The sequence below is a fragment of the Limanda limanda genome, chromosome 1 (assembly GCF_963576545.1).
Source record: "Limanda limanda chromosome 1, fLimLim1.1, whole genome shotgun sequence".
Lineage (NCBI taxonomy): Eukaryota > Metazoa > Chordata > Actinopteri > Pleuronectiformes > Pleuronectidae > Limanda > Limanda limanda.
In genome coordinates, this window is record NC_083636.1 from 23591292 (window position 1) to 23615771 (window position 24480).

Sequence of the window (24480 nt, forward strand, 5' to 3'; positions counted from 1 at the left end):
GCAACTTCCTGCTACTGTCTCACTATTAGATTCTGATTTGGTTTTGAAAAAAAATTCTAGGATACAGTATGTATGCATTTTTTCCTCTACATAATAAAATGTGGTAGAGTTACAGTTGAAAAACAGAAGCGTGACTGATGTAATTACTTGTCACAAAAAGTCTATTAGGAGTTAACGACAGCGTTGCTCAAATTCCGTGACGTTCAAACTGCGCGACAGTGACATAAATTGCCGACGTCATCATTGATCGACCAGAGTGTGGTGTCTGAAGAAGGAGAAATGGCTGCAAGGTTACTGCTTCGCTCGGCTTTCAGAGCCGCTTCTGCCCGCCAGGCTGCCCGGGTCCCTGCCCTGACTCGCAGCATGGCTGCCGGAGGTGAGAACAAAACCAGCCCCGAGACTGTAAACCTTGAAACAGCAGAGAAACTCGACTTTAAACAGCGGTTTGTCTGCAGCAATCCCAGCCGGAAGACCTCCGTCCACTAGCTAGGTAGCATTAGCAGTGTTAGCAGTGCAAGGCAGTCTTGAAAGGTCAAACGTGTTTTTTAAATAAAAAGCGTTGACCTACAGTTTCCGTGGCTTCAATTGTTTAAATAATAGTGTTCAGTGTTCTTGGTGATTGATTATTGGTTTGAAAACGATACGATTTTTTTAATTAAAGAAGAAAACCCGCTATGTTAGCACTAGCTGAGCTCTGCTAATGACTGACGGGCGATAACACAGCTACAGACATTAGATTAGATTCAACTTTATTGTCATTGTACAGTACAAGTATTTATACAACGAAATGCAGTTTAGCATCTTAACAGAAGTGCAAAAAAAGGCAGTAAAAGTGCAGAGTATTGTGCAAATTTAAACTTCTGTACAGTAAGAAATATATATGGAATATTACAGTATTAAGAGATATGGTAAGATATAAGAATGATGAATACACTATGAGCAAGATATATATATATAAATACACTATAGGCGGGATAATACAGTATTAAAAAAAGTAGAAGTCTAGTGCAAATGTTCAGTGGTTGGAGGAGGGTGTGTGACAGTCATGAGACATGAGAAGATCACATCTTAGACTGAGAGACAACAGGTTGCAAATAACCTACAAGGTCATACATAGTACTCTTATAACACTGGACACACATGATGCAAAAGGAAATCAAGTCTTAAGTCGTTTTTTCAAATAGAAAAGAAAAATACAAGATGCTATTTAGCTACAAGTGATTTATGAACGGACAACAGTAAAAATTAAATTGATGTTTGAAAATGAACATGTTAACTTTCACTGATTAATATGTTACAGTAGTAACAGTTGTGCACTACCACCATATTTATTTTACCTTTGCAAATGACAGTGGATCATCACCTATTGTTAACTGAAGGTTGTCATTTTTTGGATGACAGCCTTTCGTGTTTCTTGAAGAATGTATTGGGGGCAAACATGACATTGTGTATGTTATTCCTCTGTGTTGTTAGGGATTCCCACCGATGAGGAGCAGGCCACAGGGTTGGAGAAGATCATCATGGATGCCATGAAGGAGGGAAAGGTACAACAATGTATCTGAATAAACATGTATCTGGTTTCTGTCCTCTGTTGCAATCAGTTAATCGATTAACCTTTATTAATATTGCATTTCAAAGTTATCATAAGTCAGTGCAGTTGTAAACCATTTGAAACTAAAGCAGAAAATTAAACCAATAATAGATTTAAATTAAATGAAAGTAAAAAATCTATATATGAGAGGAAATGTATTCCAAAACCCTAACCATTCCTTTTATTATCGATTCCTATGCCAGGTTTTTTTATTTGAATCAATCATTTAGTTGATTAAAAAAGACGATGAAGGAGATCTTTGCATTTGAAAGCCTTAATTATTTTGTTTGTATTGTTACTCAAAATTTTGTTGTTGATAATGAAATTATTTGCAGGTCATTTTCCTGTAGATTGATTAATAGTTACAGTAAACTATTAAATCTGAATCCAGGCTAAGGAGGTGATGATACTTATAAAAACACGTTTTCTATGCTTCAGTTCATAAACAATCCAAGCATGCATATTGGAGGATAAAGATCAGTACATCCACCTGGAACTTGATAAACAGCAGATGTTTGCACCAGAATCTCTGATCCTCCAGATACTTACAAACTGTTCTAGATTGACATCATGGATCTTTTGGAGAAAAGAAATACATAGAGATGGTCAATCATGACTCAGGAATCTGTTATTGTGTTACAGTATGAAATTGACTTCAGTTATCTCAGACATGAGGTTTATTACATCTCATCAGGGTATTTTTCTTGTCAGAAACTCCTTGCGCGCACTAAATACTGAGCTACGATTGTCAGAGTTGCACCAGTGTTGGTCAGTGATGACTGGACCAACATTTTAATGATTGCATTAACTCAATAAATGGGGTTACGTTGTTTGGCCTTATTAAAATAACATGAATCATGATGACTGGCACTGTTCCACATGTTCAGATTTATGTGATTCATGTTGCCTACCCTCTGTTATCCTCCCTCTGTTTCAGGACCCCTACAACATGCTGAAGCCAAAGTGGTACAGTGGCACCAAGGAAGATCCAAACATTGTCCCCTCCATCACAAACAAGAGGATTGTGGGATGTATCTGTAAGTTTCCTTATTAAAATCTCAATTTAGTTCTTGAAGATTTCCGTCATTAAAATCCAATTAAAATGGCAAACCTCAGACAGAAAAAGTAGCTAAAGGATGAAATATAAACGTAACTCTTTGATCGAGAAACGTTATCAAATGTTTGTATGATGATTTATTGTGAACAAAATTATCATAGTTCAGTATTATCGCAGTTTGTGAGATAATCGCAAAAAATTACTGATACACAAATTAGTCATTCCCAAGTGTTATATTGGCGTAATTTATATAAAAAAAAATGATGGTAGTATTTTCATATTTATCAAAGGTTGTCAACTTGTTATGTAAAGTGAACTGTGTGTGTGTGCAAAATGTTGGACTTTTTTCAACACATAAAAATGGACCTCATAAACCCTCTAGCTTCATGTTTCTTACAACTTGTGCACAAACCAAAAAAATAGTTGACATTGGCAGAGATAGACACACACATTTAACTAAAGACAAACTAACAGGCCCTGTGTGGTTTTACACATTTTAAAATTTGTAAAAGTCGTCCTGCATGCGAAAAGATGAGAAGTTGAGATGAGATTAGTGAGAACTCGCGATAGCTGTACTTAAGTCTTTAAATAAAAGAAGCTCTATAAAATCGCACTTTTGACTTTATTCAACCCAATCAGGTGGAACGTCAGTGGTGTAATGCATAGTATCAAAAGGACAGCTATGCGTCACTACATTTACCTGTCCTGCTTTTTCTTTTAGAAAAAAATAACTTGTGTCCCAGCCATGCGTTTCATGGTTCTGATCTTGGTCCAGAGTAATGCATTTTTCTCATCATAGGATCAGGTGTGAAGTGAGCTTTGCTTCAGAGCCTCTGTGTCTAACCTTGTCTCGTGTCTGTAGGTGAAGAAGACAACACATCTGTGGTGTGGTTCTGGATTCATGATGGTGAGGCCCAACGCTGCCCGTCCTGTGGTTCCTACTACCAACTGGTGCAATCTGAGATCGCCCACTAATTTATAACAAACCTGTCTTCATTGTAGACTTGTATCACACAACTGTGGCTGCACAGCATTAGCTTCTCCTGGAAATATTCCATCAGAATAAGGTAAAGAAGAATCGGGCAGCGATTATCATTTTCAATCTCCAGGAAATGTATGTAGGATTATTTTTTGCCTCTATTTCCTGGTCCTACATCAATAGCCCTTGTCTGATTGGTCTTTGACTTGTTCTGTCTAAGTACTTGATACACCTGCTAACCTCAGCAGTCTTTGCTTTGCGTGTTACATTTACCAGAGGGATCAGATGTGGTTTGGGACTCAACTGTTTCTTTTAGATCATTTCCATTCAGCTGCCGTTTACATTGACACTTGTACTGTACAATGTTACACTTAATGGTCCACTTACTCCTTTTATTGAACCAATAAAATCCTCAATGTATCAATCCTGACTCTATACCTTTGTTGATCACTCACTGGACTTTTCTATTCTTAATAATGAAATGACTGGTCAAAGCTGAATCACACTGACAGGAATAAGGGCAAATTGACATCTCTTGGAGGAAATGTTAATATGCAAGTGTGAACAAGACAAATTGTGCTTTTGGTTCCCCCTCCCCAAAACCATTTTGTTTGAAATCAACCTGGGGTACACTGTTTTGCGAGGTCTGTGACTTCCTTTAGAGATTAATGCTGAAATTAACAAATTCATGAAGACTCAGTACAAGGATTCGACCCCGTTGATCACCGATGGGATATGAGGGCAAATCTTGCCCCTGATTGAGGTTACTGCCCAGATTAAATTTGGCCACAAAATGGGCTTGTTGTGTCATAAGGGTCTAATACGGCACGGATCAGATGTTTTAGCCTCATCTTTAAGTTTTTTAATGAGAACTCTGGAAGAACATTGTATTAAAATCAAAAAAAGATATCCATGAACAGATCTAAATACTTAAACTGTAAACTTTCACCACTAAAATTAGTTTTGACATTAAGTTAAAAAAGTAGTGGGGATCTGTTACTTTCAACTTTAGACAATTTTGCCTTCCAAATGAATACAATTCAAAGTGAATGGAGTTGAGGACATTTAGGAGATGGCCCTATGTTTGTCAGTTGACCTTTCAGAGACAAGGCAAATCATTTTTCAGGATTTGGTTTCTTTGAAACCATGAACACGCACTAACATACACTTCAAACTGCTACAGACAAGGTACTCAACATATGACCTGGCAGCTGAAATATTTTTATTTCAGTGGAAGATACAAGTACATTTAATTTTGAGGACTCCAACTGAAATTACTTTAGTAGCAGTTTCTACAAATAAAATCTTGACATGTGAAACAAGTAAAGACAAATCCACCAAAAACTGGTTTGTATGTTTGTTTTAATAAAAGATTCCATCAGCTCAATTTAAGCTTGTTGTCTGGTTGGTATTGCGCCCTCCAGTGGCAGTAACCAGGGGCTGCAGTGAAGCTGTGGGGTTTTATTCTGGTTTCCCTCTCTTGATGGAAACCTTCACATTCTGGGTTGTGGAGTTGGGAATCTCCTCCTACTCTGCATTTGACCCACTGCCCGCTTTGTCTACTTCAACAAGTTCATTCCCAGTCTCTGTTTCTGTTGCATCTGGTCAAGAGGTGGAAAAACAGAATTAAGCATGGTTTTCCATGTTCACATATGTCTCCCATGTCACTTTGTATGCGGTTTGAAGTGCACATTATAAAATTCAAATCTCAAAGTTATTTTTACCCATAGCAAAAAGGGCTGCTCATAGATGCACTGTATGAATGTGTGTGAGAATGGCAATAAACTGTACAGCCACTTTGAGTGGACATCAAACAAGAAAACCTCTATATAAATAAAAAACATTTATAGGTTCTCTACGCTCTAGCTCAAAGGAAGACCACAACTGAATGTACAGGGATTGAATTCCTGTGCAGACATTCATGAAACCCAGATGATTCTTCATAATAACTTTGGTAATTCTCTGACTTTTCCTCTAGCACCATAATTAGGTCAAATATATTTAATCAAGTGCTGTGGTTTATGACAAAATACCTGCATTACAGCAAGATAAACCTCTAAAAATATTATTTGCATGGGTACCCAAATAAACATGTGTGAAATACAAAAGCTGCTTAGAGTTTACATTTGGGACATCACTATTGAAATAGTTCTCAAGCCATTCACTCTTATATCTTTGAGACTCACGAAATATAATCTTCTGAGGCCAAAGCCTGGCCCCTACATCACAACAGCTCTGAACTGTGAACATCCAAGTGTTTGGTTCAGAGAATGGGATGTACTTTATTTTTAAGAATAGTTGTCCCAACTGCTGCCTACAAGTGACATCCCTTGAAGAGGTTTATCAGACTCCATGCGTCTTCCTCTGGAGACGCTAAAGGTTTTACATAAGTGGAAATACACATTGAAGTGGAAAACTATTCAAACTCACCTCTAAGCATTATTTTAAACATCTTACAGTTATATACAGACTACTGATTGCACAGAGGCACACGTTTAAATAGAACAGCTCAGTGTACACCTAAAAAACATGTCCAGTGGCATTGCGTTGTAAGATATCCTGATGATATAAACACTTGCATTTATTTTCAATACTTGCAAACACGGTACTTTAAAGGAGCATAGCAAATAAAATCATGTACAAAGTATGCATAGTGGAAGTGCAACGTTATAAAATGTTCAGAGATGTAAGAAACAAAGAGCACATACCACATTTGTAGAGGTGACGAACTCTCTGGATGTCCAGCTTTGTCATTTGAACCCTCTGTCCCATATCGTTCATAGATTTTAATGGAACGATGGTATCCAGACCGTTTGCTGAAAAAAACCCTCTGAAAAAATAAAATCAGTTACTTAATCACTTTGGAGGACAAATACAGAAATAAACGTATTTATATGCTTTTTATTTGACACTTTACCTTCCGTAGTGCAGGATGGAATTGATGTCATAAGGCAGATTAAAAGTGTTTCCTTGTTGTATCTTGAAGTTTCTCTGCTTACCTGAAACACAACCATATTGTTTTCACTCAGTAGAGACACAGCATCATCACTACAAAATTCAACAGGAGAGAACACGAAAATCACCTTTCATGATATTATCAGGCAAAATGGTGATGTACTGGTCACGGTCTTTCCTCGTGTGTTCATGATGGAAACCCAACGCGTGAAGAATCTCGTGGACGATGTTACCCATGATACACTGGGGAGCGATAAACACAGGCTGCCCACCGCCAATGATGCCCACATATGAAGCACATCTGGAATACAACAGTTGATGCATATTAAGGCAACAAAAAAACCATCAACCCCAATTTTCAAACCTGACCATGAGAATAGCACACACCCTTTGCCGATCATGAAGTGCATGTGGTCAGCCTCAGTGGTTCTTTTGTGAAAGGTCAGACATGTGTGCTCAGTAACCATGGCGATAGCAGAGAGGATGTCCTCTGTCCGACTGGCTGTAAAAAAAAAAAGATTTGTGAACTACAATCAAATCAGCAATCTGATTTTATTTAAAAATCCACAGACTGCTAACCTAACTCCGGGCTGATAAGGTATGGTATCTTCTGTGTTGGCCACGTATTTCCCACAGCATTCCTGTCAGACTGTAGGTAAAATAATTGTCCTCAAGTATAAGGAAGTTAGTTAATACAAAGAAATGTCTGCAGAGTGTCCATAGTTTGTCCTGTCTATTGTTGTTAATTCAAGTCCTGGAGGATGAAGGAGTGGCCATCAGAAGAACTGTGACTTCTGCTGAAAGCTACAAACTGATCGAGTGGCTCAATGTCCAAATAAAACAGAGTGACAGACAAAGAGGGAGGAGGCATAAGAGGGAGAGATACAGCTGAGGGGAAAAAAAGTACATTTTCTATTCACTATAAGCAACTGCAGATTTGACCCAGAGTTATACAAGTGAGACCAATGATCCACTTACAATTCTTTTGAAATCTATTACACATATGCAGCAGAACTTAAAAAATCCATGGGGATGGTGCAGGTTGATGTTGGGAAGCGTTTAAAGGTGAAATTGTTGTCTGTCAATTTTTTTTTTTTTTTGTGTTTGTGATTTTAAAAAGGTTCAGTGTGTAAAATGTTGTGACATCTAGTGGTTGCATGTTGCTGCTGAACATTTGTCACCTCACCCTCCCAAAGAATCCCTGTGGTAGCCTTCAGTTGTCATAAAAACTAAAAAAAGGTGTTTAGTTTGTCAAAGGGGGTCTTAGTAGAGAAGACCCACTCCAGTTGTAGACATAAAGTATTTAAATATAAAAGGCCCCATGCTAGGGTTAATAAAACAATTCATACATTTTAGATGAAAACCACTTGTGAAAATAACTAGGATATTTTCATATTAAATTTCTGTCAATAGAGCCCTTTCACCTAAATCTTACATAGTGAACATTCAATACTTGTGGGAAATATTTTCAATCGGTTTCCATAAAGCTGTCAAGTGAGTCATAAAGCAGAGTTTGAACATTGATCAGCCCATAGTGAGAAAAATGTCTAAAAAAAACAGATGTTTTATTTCTTTAGTGACTGTGCTACTCAGCCACTGTGTCCAGTTAAGTTGACAGCAAGTCTTAGCTGAAGCACCTCTGTTAGAAGATTCAACAAAACCGCTCCTGAACACTGCAGATCTGATCGATGGAGCCTATTCCACATAACAGACTACCGGAGAGATTTACTCACCGACAACATTATGTCGCCCTCCAACACTGCATAGTTCTTGGACAGCAGCTCTGCAAGAATGAAGGAAAAGGGAAAAATACAATAAATGCAAATTTTAGTTCTTTCTTAGAGGCTTTTCTAATCAGCTACAGATATTAAATTCACTGAACTTTCGTATTTATGATGGCTGTTGACCTTGGTCTATTCAAGAACATATTTTAAAGCAGTTAGTGTGGGCCATGTTATTTGAAGTGGGAAGAACATCTGCTCCCCGGGCGCCGTACCTGGCAGCCCACTGCTCTGCTCTGCAGTGTGTCCTGCACCAGATGGGTGAAATGCAGAGGACTAATTTCCCCAATGCATGAGTGTGTCTTTGCATGTTTGTGCATGTGTGTGGGATTAATAAAGTGTATCTTATCTTATCTTAAGTAAGTCACATTTTTTTAACCACTGTATAATCTATGAATTAACAGAGTTAGTTTTTAAATAAATGGGTCAAGAAAATACAGGAATATTGAAACACAATTGGAGTGGATTACTCTTGATATATTTCTTTTAAAGTTTGATTACCTTTGCCTTTAGGAGCCTGGAAAAGACAGGAGTCAGTTCCATGTAATGTTTTTTGCCAGCGATCTTTGATTTGTCCCAATTGTGAAAGCTGCTCTAGTTGTTTAATTGTATAAATTTATGCCGTCTGAAGTTACGGGCATAGTTGTGTGTGTGTATGAGACCCACAAATTAAAGAAATTAAATAAAGCTCTCGTTAATTCATGTTGGCAGGTCAGCATTCCAGTCTGGCCTCACCTTGTAATGTCTCTGGGTATGATTCCATATAATCCAATGCTGTGATGAGCCAGTCCTCTTGAAGTACTGTTTAAAGTTTGACAAAAGAAACAGAAAAACTCACAAATACCAACTCAGTGATGATGCAGGGTTAATGACAATAAATTGTACCTTTGCTAGCTTCAAGAACAGGACTGGAGTTGACTGAAATTCAGCAGATGAGACAAAAATCACACATTTGGTTTTCTACACAATAAAAGTAAAAATGCAGCTGCCCACACGGCGATTTCTTACCATCTTTCAGGTTTCCTGCAAATAAAAGTGCAGCGATAAGAAGACTCAACATGACTGAGCAGCTGTGCTCCATAATCATCAGAGCAGGTCAAAGCACCTGTGAGCTGCAGCCTAATTTATTCCTATGAGCCTCAGTCATGTTGTTAGTGCAGTCTGCAAGTACTACAATTGATCTGTAATGAAATGCAATTCCCGAGATACTTGTGCTTAACCTCGGAATACAAATATTACCTTTATACCTCTGTTGGATCCACAATAAAGTTTTTGTTTTTACTTTAAGCTGTACTCTGGTGATATGTAATACATAGTTTGACCACTCTGGGGCGCATTAAAACAGCATACAAAAGTATGTAGGAAAAGACCGGTGTAGGTAGGCCTCTGTGACAGGGGAAGTACACAGATTTTTGACTGTGTCAGCTCGGTGTAGTGTGATTACTGAATGGAAACTGGATGTTGATGATTTGCAATATGGACTGATTCTTGCTTGTGATAAGGTGAATACAATATTGATGACGATAAACAACATTAACAGTGTTGTGATGTATGGGTCACCGGACTCAAAGATAGACAATGCATTGGACATTGGTTTATAGTTGGAGCCCACAAGATGATGAGTTGACAAGTTCTCTCCTTACACACTTGAGCGCCTCAATTTTTATTGAGTTTTACTGTATGACAACACAACTTATATGCAGTGCATCTACTTGTACTGCAATTTACCTGAGTGCAGTGTGAGCTGTACTTTTCAGACAAAACATATCAACAGTTTATATGATGCTTGATTATTGAATGAAACTCCTCCAGTCATTGTAGTGAAAGTACCTAAGGATACAGTTTTGCGAAAGTACATCACTTTTGAGATACAGAGGTATTTCGAACAATTGCAAATGTTAAAAATGTTGAAACTAGATCTTAAAGGTCTTTCCAGAAGGGATTTTGTATTTCTTTTTATGATTCCATAAATCAGAAATTTATAAATCAAACCTTCAGGTTACAGACAGAAATAGTACTTGGAGGTTTGATGTAAATCATTTTGAAGTGGGGATTTCTGGTGCAGTGTACAAGGGAAAACTCATTTTGAGATAACAGCCTTTTAAGATATAAGATTGGCCAAACTGCTGTACAAAATTGACCACATTGGTTCAGACCATTAACGCTGCAGACAGTAGGGGGCGCCCTGAAGAGTGCAGATGATCTTCTTACTCGTGGAACAAATACAAAGAAGAAGAGCGATCACTTCCGGGATACAACAAACACGCGGAAATCCTCACAGGGTAACGTTGACACATTAATGTTCTTTTGAACGTTTTACTCTGCTGGATGAAAAAAAAACATACAAAATTTGCAACTGTATTTTGTTAAATAAAAATAACACCACTTCAGATATTTATAGTTATTATCCTAACATCGGGAAAACGGCTGGTAGATTCAATGTTTATGTGTGGATCAGTGCAAGAGTTTAAACTTGAAGACCTCTTAAAGGGAATTTGAAAAACTGAACTTGTTCCTAAAATGGTCAGCGATTGTGTTGTTGAACAGTCAGAGAAGAGACGGCCAACACTTTTTTGCAGACTCTTATTTTTGTTCTGTTGAGCAGATCACTTCAGGTTCAGAGGTTGAGCTCTTTGTTTTGCCGTATGTGTGTGTATTATGAAGAACTCCTCGACCTTTCCAGTTTTATTGAAACCACTTGAGGGATGAAATAATGGGTTAACAAGTTCAGATTTAAAAGTTGATTCAAACTGTTCCTGCAGACGCCCCACATTTTGGGTTTTTTAAAGTGTGTACGTGTGTACGTGTACAATCTGGACACGCAATACATTCATTTTTTACAAGGGCAGAGGATGTCAAGTCTTGTTAAAGCCCTGTCAGACTAATTGTGATTTGTGAATATGGGCTATACAGATCAAATTTGATTGACTAAATATTTAAAAAAAGCTGTATTGGAGTTTTTATTTGGAAAAAATGTAAACTTTTTTTGAAGGTGTTGTCAGTTACTTAACATACCTGAAATAGCCGACATGTAATGTATGAGATCATACCAGCAGGTACAGTTAATAAGTCACACTGGTGAAAAGTAATAAAGCAAGTTCATTTTAACGTTATAAAGAACATTGACTATACATTTCCATTGCAGATAAACGATAGGATGAACACAGACTTCTATCTGCATCAAGACTGTTTATAAAAGGCTCTACACAGTGTCCAGCAGGCAGACAAGAGAAGAGTGAAAGTATATTGTAGAACTGTTTAAGAAGGACTCACTAATGACTAATTATCAATGGTATAATTCTAAAGTAGCTCTATAGCTGCTGTAAATTGCACTGCACAGTAATAAAGCAAATTCAGTCTTTAAAGTCTGTAAAAGTCTTCATTGCAGATAAACCAGGTAGGAAGAACACAAAGCTGTCAAATTCACAGGCTGCGCAGCATTATCACAGGCAAAGTAAACAACCCTTTTTCAAACAGGCAGGTTTAGAACGGGCACTGCACTTGTGTACTGTGTAGTAATTGAATCTAATCTCCTTTAAGTTGTTAACTTTGCACTGTGTTGCTGTGAACTGTTCCTCTTGATATATTCTGTTTCTGTGTTTGTCCTCAGCCAGAAGGTGCAGTCATGACGAGATGGGCGAGAGCCAATAACGTCCACAAGCACAAACCAGCAGAGGCCACTCCATGGACTGAGCTTAGAGCCAGGGGACGAGGTCAGCCAAGCAGCTCTGGTGACCACCTAAGGGGGACACAGTCTGGTGGATCCGCTGTGAAAAGACCAAACCGCAAGAAGAAGGATTACGACAATGAGGATGTGAACGGATTCATGGAGTTTCTCCAGCAGAAGGGACAGCCACTGCCAGGAGCTGGTAATCAAGGCAAGGAGCAGGGCCAGGATTTCAGGGAAGAGGTAGCAATGGCCTTGAAGAAAGACAGGAGAAGAGAGGACAGAAGGATAAAGAGACAGACAGACAAAAAGAGCAGCATGGTGAGTGATTTCAAACCATTTATTGCAGGTGCCAGATATTTGGTCTGTAGACCTGCTGTGAGGACATGAATAAGAGGTGAAATCAGTAGACATTAATAGATCTGCATCTGTTCTGATAATCAGTTGATAATTTTGGACCTTTATCAATTAACAATTAGACACAATTTAGTGCGGGTTGAGCTTAGTCAGTGTGACGGTTTACCTTCTGTTTTATACACTGATACTGATGGAACTATCGCTCAAAACAGAGCGTTTGAAGTTTGATCATAATACTTTTAGAATTTCTTTATTTCCGGATGAGTGAGGTAGATGAGGAAGTGTTTTTTATAAAACATATTTAATAAAGACAAATATTTCAGCTTATTTTTTTTTTTGGACACTTTTGGACACATCTGCACAATTTATTATTTGCGGCATTTCCCGTCTGAAAACACAACACCAACATTTTGTCGCAGATATCAAATTGATGAATCTGTATTCCCTCACCTTTATATCTGTTTTTGGTCTTCCACTTTCTGAAGGATATATGCCTCTTTAGCTGCTAAATGCCCCACTATGTCTGTCTGCTACTGCTGATGAACACGAAGTGGTCCTTTTACTGTTATTTTCTCTGAAAACTGTTTTCTTATGGCTGAATATGTTGCTATTAGAGCAGTGTAAGGTAAAAGACCCGATCCTGAAAATACAATATTGATCAGTACCAAAGTGTGTGTATTCTCTCAGATGCTCCTCTCTCTCTCTCCTCTGACGCTGTTTATTTCTCCTCAGATGTGTTTTAACTGCAGGAAGCCAGGTCACGGTTTGGCAGACTGTCCAGAGGCAGACGGAGACGAGGAGATGGGCCGAGACATCTGCTATCGCTGCGGCTCCACTGAACATGAAATCCACAAATGTAAAGCAAAAATTGACCCGGCTCTCGGTGAGGACATAAAAACATAAAACATACTGAAATTTCTAAATATAGAATCATGAACAATTTATTACAATCCATAATTTATTTGAACAAAATAAGATCTAACAAAGAACTCCATTACTGTGTCATGTTTAAAATGTTTAAATTTACTCATTATCTACTCATCACTATGCCGATGTAGGGGGTGAAGTGTTTGAGTCAACAAAACCTTTTGGGAGTTTCAGGGGTAAACAGGATTGCAGTTATATCCAATACAATTGAAGTAAATGGGGACCGATTCTTCAAAACCATGTTTTTAGCAAAAATGTCCTTGGTGATCCTCGTGCAAACGTGGTTCCATAAGAGGATATCTGAGCACATTATAAAAACATGGTGTAAATGACCCCCTTTCGAGTGTATATTTTCACACATTCATACAGTGCATCTATGAGCAGCACTTGTCTATCATACATCAATCATACACTGTCAGAACAGCTGTCAGAGGAGTTTTGGGATTGCTGTTGCTCAAGGACATTTCAGCACGTCAAATGGGGGAAACTGGGATCGAATCGCTGATCCTCTGGTTAGTGGACAATCTCGAGCGTACAACATGATGAGGTAGAAGACAGAGCTCTTGGCTTTCTGCTGCAGAAAAAGCTCTAACTATTAGGGTTTGCTGCCTTTCCAGTACAAAAAGAAAGAATCTTGTATCTAATATAATCTTTATTTTAAATAGGATCCTGTTAACAATGTGAACACTCCCCTGCAGCCACTTGTGGGCCGCCCACGGGATGTCGGCTTTCAGAGGGTTAATATGCTAAAACTGTGTTAACATGCTGTTTCTCTCAGGTGATTACCCGTATGCAAAGTGCTTCATCTGTGGTCAGACTGGACACTTGTCGCGATCCTGCCCAGATAATCCGAAGGGAATGTATGCACAAGGTACAAACCGTCACTGCACTCTAACAATCTCTGTACCATCATACATTTTCTGCTACTTTAAACAATGGTTTGTGTTTGTGCAGGAGGCTCCTGTCGTGTTTGTGGTTCAGTGGAACATTTTCAGAAGGACTGCCCGGAGCACCAGGCTGCAAGTGAGTCCCTACTGTCTGTCTCCTCCTCAACCAGTCTGCCTGCTGAGTGTCAGCTTCAATGTTCCAGCTGAATGTAAACAAGTTTACATGTAGGTAACGGGAATAAAAACTTCCTCAGGGTGCAGGACTATAGTTCACATTCTTGTTTAATCAAAATAATGACTAAAGACAGAGATTGGCTGCCTGGGATCATGGGAGTTGTTTCCTCCTCTCCAAATTAAACTGAGCGGCTGATTCAATCCAGTCTAAATTCTGAATGAAGCTGTTTCACATAAAAAAAGTCAGTGTTCTTTGACGCTGGTCAGTGTACACAGGATGTCTTTGAGAGGCTGCGAGCCAAACTGCTGCTAATATTTGCTAGCTTATTGACTTAATAACTTAATATCCAGTTGTCTGATGTCAAAAAGTCTTAATACTGTAAGAATATATAGTTATAAAGCATCAAGATCTCAAAAGTGTAACATAAAATATTTCGATAAGCTAGTTGAAAGTCAAGATGAAGAGTTGGATTTAAGTCTATCTCCATTTTTTTTAGATGCTTTTCTTCTTAGCCTATTTAGTTTAGACTTGTGAAGAGATTCAGGGTAAATGCGGTCACCTGACATGGAAAATGTGACATTACATTGTGACATATGGATATTGGAAAAAGGTGAATAATTAAACAATAAATTGTAAGTACATATATTAAGTGATGCATACTAAACGCACTGAAAGCATTAAACTTTCTCTTAAAGACTCTCTGCACCTAAATAACCCTAACCCTAAATAAGAGGTTGGACTCTGACATTGGGCTTTTTCCCCTGAAAGAGAAGTCACCAGGACAGAGGGAACTTGGGTCACCATAGTTTTTCTTACAAGCTCAGAAGATGAAGGATGATGGGTTGCTGTATTAAGGTGGTTTCACTGTACCCTGACCACTGGATATCATGAAATCCCACACATTGAGCCTTTAATGTTGTCAGTGGTGCTTGTAGCTTTTCTCTGGGTCTGCACACTGAGGAGGACATCAAGTGAAACCCGCTGTAGTGAGCCTAAAACTACTTGCCTTCAGTCGTGAGATCAGATCATTGGAGGTAAACGAAGGTGAAGAGCCATCACTCTTCATGATATCTCCTTTTTGTGTTTTTGCAGCTAACTCTGTGACGGTGGGCTGGTTGTCCAACAACATGAGCGCAGACCATGAGGAAGTACACCTTCCAGTGAAGAAAACCAAACCCAAACCGACTAAGGTGGTGAAGTTTTGAGCTGCTAAGATGATCTGTAGCTCAAGGACAGAATTCTGACACGAGTTTCATTCACACAATTCATATATGTATCTCTAACCAACCCCTGTTCTGTTTTACATCGAGTATTTGCCTTCACACACAGTGAAGTGGTTTAGACACATTCTAATATATTTGTTTATAGCTAAAGTCCCTTCAATAAAATGTTACACCCATATATTTACAGTCTGATTTTATTTAGTTGCTGCAAGAGTAACATTGTTTAAAGGTGATCATCGTGTACAATTATGAGATGTTTACTGGTGAAAGTATCAAGATCATCTTTTAGCTGATTTATATCTATTTGACAAAAATTACATTTTTTTTTATCTATGTCTAATTTTTGTCTTTCTTCAGAGCTTTAAAACGCATCTTACAGTTTTTCTCACTGAATGGATCAGACGACAGCTTAGCTGGACTCAGGAAAACAATGAGATGAAGTAGAAGGATTTGGTAATTTACTTGTCTGCTGACAAGTAATTAACATCATGATGTCCATTTAGTGTCTTTTGGTTTTATCTAGGATTGGTTGCTTTTCGTCATGTTGCATGATCATCATCCACAGATGAAATTTAAGATGATATCATCTTATGTTTTGTTTGTTTCAATCAAACAGTAGAAAGTCGCACGCGCACACACACACAGCCAGTATTTCCTAATTGGGGCAGAGTGTCAGTCCTACTCCTACTCTGAAACAAGCTGGAAATCACAGAGCTTCATGACACTGCAGGTCAAACTCAACTTATCCTGTAAAACAGAGACTCAAAAGTAGGGATGGGTATCGTTTGGTTTTAATCCGATACCGGTTCCTAACCGATACTTTTAAAACGATACCGGTGCCTAAACGGTGCCTGAACCGATACTTTTTTCAAAAAAGTGCACAAAACAATGCTTGACTAAGAAAGGCTTTTTTTATTGCCAAATATATTAACTGTTTAAAGTAGATTATAAATATAAATAAATACAAAACCCTTTTTAACTTAAAACTATGAATAACATACGAACTGTTTACAAAAGTTTACACTATACTTAAATAAATAAAAATAAATACAAAACACACACACTCTGACTCCTGACTCTGACTTCGGTGCCTGAGCCAAATGAAGACTGAGGGTCGCTTTTCCATCACTCGGAGACCCCCGTGTCTCCGCGGCTGGGGCTGTCGCAGGGGGGCTTCGGCCCCCCGCCTTCGGCCCCCTAAAATGCGGTCGCTTTTATGAAACATTTCTCGGCTTGGTCTTCGTTCCTCCCGCCCCGAGCCTTTCCAAGCCGACCCGGAGCCGGTCGCGGAGCCGCTCACGGCGCACCGCCACGGAGGAAATGCGCCCGGCGGTCCCCCCCCCCGCGGGGCGCGGGCAGCGCGGGGACAGGAGTCTGTCCACCGGCAGCCGCGCCCGCGGGGGCCCGGCGGGAGTCGCCGCTTCCCGTGAAGGAAGGAGCGGAAGTGTGAGGAGGCGGGACGAGCGGAGACCTCAGTCTTCGATTGGCTCAGGCACCGAAATGAGGCACCGAAATCTCCGTTGCATTTCGGTCCGGGTAGGTACCGGTTGTATTGAACCGGTTCCATATTGGAACCGGTTCTCGGTACCCAACCCTACTCAAAAGAGAACCTTATTTCGGTGAGAATGCACCGCCAGTGTTCATTTCATTGCAGATGGTGCCCATCGGGGAAGAGAAGACAAAATAAGACAATTTAAGCAGTTAACATAAGTTACTTTATGTAATTGAATGTTAATTCTAATCGATATTGTTATGTAAGAGAGAGAAAAGATGGCACAAGGCTGGTTCCACTTAGAGATGTATAAAAACAAGAATGTTTTGGTTTTAATTTGGCTGTGTTGTGTTAACACAGCCACACAGAGGCAGCACTGAGCCGGGTCAGGAAGATGTTGCAGTGACGTGAAGGTCTGTAGTCCTGTTGGAATGTACAAGATGACCGAGGACTTTTTATCTGACCTGAAAGAACTGGTAACGCAAGTTTGCCAACATAGGACAATAAAACATTTAGATAGGATTAAAGAGTTACACAGGGAATTTTGAAAAAAAAAATACAACAGCAAACGTTAAAGTACAGTATAAGAGATGATTTGATTCAATAGAAGGCAGAAGCAAACAGAAACGTCTTCGGCCAAAAGATAACATTCTTTTAAAATGTAATCCCAAATTATGAGTTACAAATACAATCAAAAGGCGTACCAATGCTCATAGATCTAGGACTCCATACACAAATGCAAGAGCAGCAGAGTGTGTTACTGCACAGGTCAAGAAGGTTCTTGTCTCCTCATCGCTCCACACATATCTGATGATTTCTTCTTTTCACTTGAAGTGATAAGGGATCTCATAGTCACATCATTCATACAAAGCATATTCTTTTCACTGTGTTTCACTTTTATCCAAACAACTGTTAGACCACAACATTTTGCATTTACACACTGGTCATTTGTTATGTGTGTGCAAAATGAAAATCCCTACATGGGTTGAAACTCAAGAATTGTGTTACTTTTACATTTTTGTATTTTCTTTATTGCTGTCACCATATCATATTTCAATTTCATAATTAACTGTTGGAAAGGGTACATAGTTGCATATTGATTTAATTGATACATTGTTGTTCATAAAAAGAAATATTATTAGAGCTACAAGATACATGTGGGGATAATGTGTTAATGTGATGGTCTGTTTCGAGTTGTCACAGCTGGGGGGGGGGGCAGTTGAGTCTGTGCCTGAATAGAGCCTTATGTGACCCATCAATAAGGCAGACAACACCCTGATTTATTCAAAACACTGATCCTCAAGCATTATGTGTCAGCAGCTAAAAGTGGGAAACACGGACTCTTACAGGACTCCTCATACACTGCAGCTCACTCCAGATTGTTTTAATGAAGAAAACGTTTTTTTGTTTTCCGGGACATAGAAATAAGATTCATGTGTGTGTGCGTGTGTGACTTCCCCTGGAGAGCATGAAACAAGGTCTTACATCACTGATGAGGCAAAGAAAAACCATCAACTCTTTGAAACTCCGATCAGTTTTCAGTCAATGGCAGACATATCTTGGCGTATAAGAAAATAGTGAAAATACTACCAGTGCTGTGATAGATCCTATTGGGAACTGTTTGAAACAAATCCTTCCAATATTGTTGAGACATTTCATTCAAAATATTGGTGCTTCATAAAAAAGTCTTCTTGCTGCACCAGCCAATCATCACTGTTATTTAGAGCTGTCTTCGCTGGTAGCCTGGCTAAATCTTTCAGAAGCATTTTTTAAGTCCATCGGAAGTCTGTCTGATAAGTCACATATAATGAACTAGTTGTCTGGTTCTGGGGATGTATTCACAGACTTATTTCTGAATAACTGAATATTCCCTCACTGGGGCTGACTTTACACCTTCTTGTTTTAGCTGTGCCAAACTTTCATCCTCATCTTCGATCAGCCTTCAAATCCGAATCTGTCTCGTTACTTTGTTTCATGGGTTACATACTGCTAATCAAGGAATGACTTGCAGAGGAAATGCTATAGAATGTGCATTAGTTCCTTGCATAAGTGTTGATATATTATTTTGCAGACACTGTAGGTTTTACCAGTTTGTTCTAGCTCACGTTGAGAAGGGTTGGTTCTCCTCACAAGACTCCCTGGTTGGGTAAAAGTGAAGTATATAGTAAACACAACTGTTGGAGGGAGGGGACTACCTCCTGGAGCTTACCCTCAGAAGACCCCCCCATGACTGGTTACCACAGAGACTGATACGTTCTCATGGAGGCAGACTGAAACTGCAGCCAGAGAACTGCTGCTCACTGCCAGCACACAGCTCATTTAGACTGATTACACAATCCGACCAAATGTTTTATCAACAGGAGAGACGTGTGTGTGTGTGTGTGTGTGTGTGTGTGTGTGTGTGTGTGTGTGTGTGTGTGTGTGTGTGTGTGTGTGTGTGTGTGTGTGTGTGAGAGTGTGTGTGTGTGTGTGTGTGTGTGTGTGTGTGTGTGCTCATAACAAAAGCACAGTGGACTCATTCACAGACATATCCTGGTTCCAATTTAAGAGAAGCTCAGAGGGGTCTTTCTTCCAACTATTTTCTTTCTGTCACTGGATTGCCCAACATCCACCCTTCACCCTTTTCTACTCCTTGGCTTTTACTGAACAGATATACATCTTTATATTTCAACACCACAGGGTTTCTCCTATGACAATGCCTACAAATAAAAAGTTGTTTTCAACATCTTTAGTCATGTTAGAAGCATGGGTGGTTCAGAATTGATCAGCAAGTCAACTTTGGTCGAGAACTGTTTAAGAACCAAACATTACACGGTCCACACTTACACTCGTAGACTGTAAATAAGGATGGACGACGTATCCACTTTCTCCCGCTATCCAGAAATGAAGCCAAATATCCTGGATATTAAAGCTATGATCTTGGGCATTTGGAGCAAGAGTCTATGCAGTAGCAATCAGGGAGAGCAGCCTTTGGTAGTGAGGTCCTATCAATGCAAGCAGTCGACCAATCATGAATCAGTTGCACTCACAGCTGTCAATCATGACGCCTCATCCTTTCGATCATCAAATAATTGATTGAAACCAAACTTGCCGGAATAATAAACACTTGAACCTACATCAGATGTTGATAAGAACTACCAAAACGGAAGGAAACCATCTTTGAGAAAGAAATATCTGATAAATCATCATTTATGAACACACTAAAAGAAAGTAGTCTCTAGGTGAAAAAGCAGTGTCATACATATTTAGGACACCGACAAAGATGTCAAGGGAGTCTGTGGTGATAAGAGCCAACAATGATGCTGGGATACGTTGTCTGAATAATGCGGAAGATTTGTTGCTGTTATGAACGTGCCTGTGCAGAGAACCTCCTTCTCTGTTGTTCATGTGTGAAAGACAAACTGCGGGTCAAGTCAGTAGCCAATTCTAAGTCTTTTACCCGGAGGTCATATCTGAAAAACAAGTGGAGGATGTGGGATTTGTTGCCAGGACTTAGGCCAGCCACCAGGTGGCGATTAAGATGCTTTGGCTTTACTTTAGAAGAGCCATCATGACTGCCATCTTTATTCACAGTGTATGCTTGCACTACACTTGCAGCAGGTGGTATTCCTTCTGCTGATAAACATCAAAGAAGAAGAGGGTGACATAGCCATTGAAAATAATTCACCAATTTGTTTGTTCTAAATTGAAGTACCCACACTCTGCATCTGAAGGTTTTGTAAAGCATCTCGCTGCTGCTTTTCTTCATGTTTTCTCTGAATGTTATCATGAAGTCTTGTACAGACTTCCATGTCACCCAAAGAATGAAGTTTAATGACTCTGATGATCCTTTGCATCATGTGTTCTGCCAACATATTGGATCACTGCATATATGCTTATAGTGACTCCTGCATTAAAGTGTTCTGTTCAGACTCTCATAACTTTTGATCATTATAGCGAAAGATCACGGCCTTGATCAATAAGGTTCATAGAGATTTTATATTCCGCAATGACCTTAACCAAAGTACTGTTGTTGACTAAACCAAAGACTCAGCTTTGGATGTGAACCTAGGCCTACATAGTAAGGTAGGAAACTAAAATACTTTGGTTCAGTAGCACACATGCAGAACAGTTTACACAGCAAATGGCATTTGAGCACTTTCAAATGTCTTTTTTCTTTAAAGGATGTTTCTATACATTTTGGGGGATTTATCATCAAACAAAAACAAGTGTACAGGTAGGGAGATTTGTTTTAACAACAAACATCCGAGAACAATTTCAATTATAAGGAAATTCACACAGTTTTAGAGTGGTAATATATTTGTCCCTCAATGTATGCCTCCTTTTACAATTCATTTTACAATAGAACAGATCCCTCCGTTTTTTGTTTTCCTGCATACAGGATAAAGATGATTTTCTGTGTTAGTTCTTCTCATACCAAACAGACACAGGAAGTGTCTTCACAGGACGGTTTAATGCTATTGTTACTTCAGCTGGCCTGGATGCAGATTCATCCCATTCTAAGCCCTCCATGCAGGACTGCTGCTCGAGTCTCTGGGCCCACTGACAACAGCTCATGGAGGTCCCTTTAACAGTAAATATCCATAATCTCAGTCATGTACCAAGAACCCCCCAGACCCCGATTCAAGCTCCTCTGCCCCTCTCCAGTGCCCCTGCCTCCAAAACTAGGCCAGCCCTAATGAACTTCACTGCCTACATTTATGGACTGTGTTTTAACTGCCCTCCTTGTTAGAGAGGGGTTGATGGGTGAGGAGAGGGACAGCTGTGGGGCTTTTTTTGTGCAAATGTTGCTAAATTTCACAACATCAACAGTGTACTGACTTTATTGCCCTACTACATGCCACTGTAATGGAAGCCTTATTTTGTACCTTGATAAATAGGTAAAATATTGACTCATCATGGAGTGGCGATGCAAGATAACTACAAATAGACACAAAATAAATACAGAGACACAACATAAAAGAGACTAAAAACAAACATGTAGTGACTCAAAACAAACACAAGAGAGACTCAAAACAAAAACGAAAGACACTCAAAACAAACACAAATGAGACTCAAAACAAACATGAAAGAGACTCAAAACAAACACAAATGAGACTCAAAACAAACACGAAAGAGACTCAAAACAAACACAAAGAGACTCAAAACAAACATGAGGAGACTAGATAATATTCAGAGACTAAATAAAATTCAGAGACTAAATAAAATTCAGAGACTCAAAAAACCCATGGACTAAAAACAAGGGACTCATAAATATACAGTTTCAAATCCTCCTCTCAAAACACAAAGCTAATTAAAATACACACAAACAAACTACAAAAAAGAAACTGAAACAAACAGACCAAACACATGAACACAAACAAAAACATACAAAATCATTTTTTCTCTAAATCTGAACACAGGAAGTTCTTCAGATTCAGTCTTGTTCATCTTGAGACTGAAAAAACAATGAACACATTTTCAATGAGAAAAACTGATAAAACCTAGCAAAACTCATTAAGTATATGCTCTGTTTTGATATACTAAATAACACATCTTTTAAAATGTGGATGCCAGCATGTGTCTTTATTTACTGTGTGTGCATCCAAAAGGTTGGTTTCACAAATGGATGATATCCATAGTGACATATTAAGCAAATACTAGAATATGTTCATGTTCATTGTGTTGTTCATTGAAGAATCATTCTTTCCAAAAAATCGTGGCGATGCTTTGGAATATAAGTTGTATCTTCCCAGTTTACAGTTAAAGATGCGTCCACTGTCAAACATCTCTGGGTCTCTGTGGAGCTGTTGATGAGGGACATACAGAGAAGTGTTATATAGCTGTCACAGTTTATTAACCTCTCCATGAAAAAAAAAGCCATCAATGTAACAGAGTGACAAAGCCTGCAATATTATATTTCCGAAGTCTGAACATAACATTGACAAAGACACCACTGATCCCAGGGAGCTGCAGTAAGTTGTCCTCAGGCAAACACAACTACCAGGAAATGCTTGTTACCTGAAGATTGAGCTGGAAGTCATTACTGCAGAATCTAGCCTTAAGAGCTTGTGGCTATTGGGTGTAGGCGATGCTGAAGACAGGCGGAAGGATCCCTGAGTAGTACAGAGAGGGAGAGATGAAAGTGAAGAATTACGGCTAATGATGGAGGAGAGGAGAAAATGAAGGTTAGAAGTCTATTGGAGCTAATGAGACTGTGCTCTGTGGCCAAGCCCTCAGGTGATGCCTGAAGCCACTGGGAAACATGTTTCTGTTTATCTCATATGTCCAGGCAACTTCTGAAGGCTCTCGTTGAGTCCACTGGACAAAACATAGTCAGGGTCACTTTCTCATTATGCAATACTGTGGAGTAACATAATGCTTGTTTCATAATAAATAATGGACAGCAACACAGAATAATAATAATAATTGTGTCATACACTAATTAATAAAGAATATATTTATGATTTCATTGCATAATTTTTATTATAATCAAATTACCAATGAAGCTGCTTACATTTACATTCATTTCTGTTTTAATTTCTGACAGCCCAACCTCTCGTTCATAGGGTCTGCCTGTAAGCTCCCCTCTGTGATTGATTGAATGTGGGAAGGTCCCTCTGATTGAACTTATGCTGAGCTTCATTACTCACCAAGTTCTTTGTAGTTCTGTAAATAGTAAATGATTTGTATTTATTTTCTAGTGCTTTCTTAGTCTCAATGACCACTCAAAGCACTTTACTGTTTTGCCATTCACCCTTACAGTGCGTCTATTTCTCTATCACTCATACATTGCTTTCAGGATCAAAGTGGCACCCGAAATGGGTTCGGAATGGGATTGAACTGTCGATCCTCTGGTAAGTGGATGGCCTGCTCTTTCACAGCAGCCCAATAATACAGCAACATTGCTGAAAATAAACAGATTTAGAGACATGGGCAGTTTGATGACTAGATAAGTTTAAAAGCTGCTCTCATCTGATCTATTGCATGTTGCATGGTCATACCTGCTATGTCATGATTGACGAATGTATTGGCAGGTGCTAGGTACAATGAACAAATGCGCAAGTAGGCAGGACTCGAATCAGGGATAATTTGGATACATCTTTGTACAGTTACCATTCATCTTTATACACAGTATGGCTTTACACCTCATTTGGCTTATACTGCCACCATCCACCAGGGGGGGATTATAATCGCTTCATTTTTGGGTCATGTTGACCATCTTTATATATATCATTGGTTAGAACTGTTGGTTTGTTTACAACCTGTCTGAATATCTGGCCCCCATCATATTTTGTTTCTGTTGCGATATCACGTCACATAACAGCAATCAAGGTAAGTGCAGTGTCATCCTTGAAACAAATTAAACAAATTGAGAGGAACTTAAAATAGTTCAACATTTTTTACAGC

The 24480-nt window shown here is 39.0% G+C and overlaps 3 protein-coding genes across 4 annotated transcripts; 2 read left to right on the forward strand and 1 right to left on the reverse strand.

Annotated features, from left to right (window-relative positions):
- Positions 1 to 247: 247 nt before the first annotated feature.
- LOC133002038 (cytochrome c oxidase subunit 5B, mitochondrial) lies at positions 248 to 4051 on the forward strand. The gene is made up of 4 exons (XM_061071775.1): positions 248 to 376; positions 1474 to 1544; positions 2529 to 2628; positions 3511 to 4051. The coding sequence occupies exons 1-4, from the start codon at positions 280 to 282 to the stop codon at positions 3621 to 3623; spliced, it is 381 nt and encodes a 126-aa protein (XP_060927758.1). The 5' UTR covers positions 248 to 279; the 3' UTR covers positions 3624 to 4051.
- Positions 4052 to 5010: 959 nt separating this feature from the next.
- LOC133000604 (hatching enzyme 1.2-like) lies at positions 5011 to 9450 on the reverse strand. The gene is made up of 10 exons (XM_061070588.1): positions 9372 to 9450; positions 9249 to 9281; positions 9099 to 9164; positions 8316 to 8365; positions 7162 to 7231; positions 6970 to 7084; positions 6711 to 6883; positions 6545 to 6626; positions 6336 to 6457; positions 5011 to 5078 (listed from the first exon to the last, which is right to left on the reverse strand). The coding sequence occupies exons 1-10, from the start codon at positions 9448 to 9450 to the stop codon at positions 5011 to 5013; spliced, it is 858 nt and encodes a 285-aa protein (XP_060926571.1).
- Positions 9451 to 10609: 1159 nt separating this feature from the next.
- Positions 10610 to 15777, forward strand: zcchc9 (zinc finger, CCHC domain containing 9). 2 transcript variants are annotated; one of them, XM_061072099.1, is made up of 6 exons: positions 10610 to 10645; positions 11978 to 12351; positions 13120 to 13270; positions 14093 to 14185; positions 14269 to 14337; positions 15469 to 15777. In XM_061072099.1, the coding sequence occupies exons 2-6, from the start codon at positions 11989 to 11991 to the stop codon at positions 15579 to 15581; spliced, it is 789 nt and encodes a 262-aa protein (XP_060928082.1). In that variant the 5' UTR covers positions 10610 to 10645; positions 11978 to 11988; the 3' UTR covers positions 15582 to 15777. The 2 variants fall into 2 exon arrangements, with proteins under 2 accessions (XP_060928082.1, XP_060928090.1); XM_061072107.1 differs by having other exon boundaries at positions 10617 to 10645; positions 11974 to 12351.
- The last annotated feature ends 8703 nt before the right edge of the window (positions 15778 to 24480 follow it).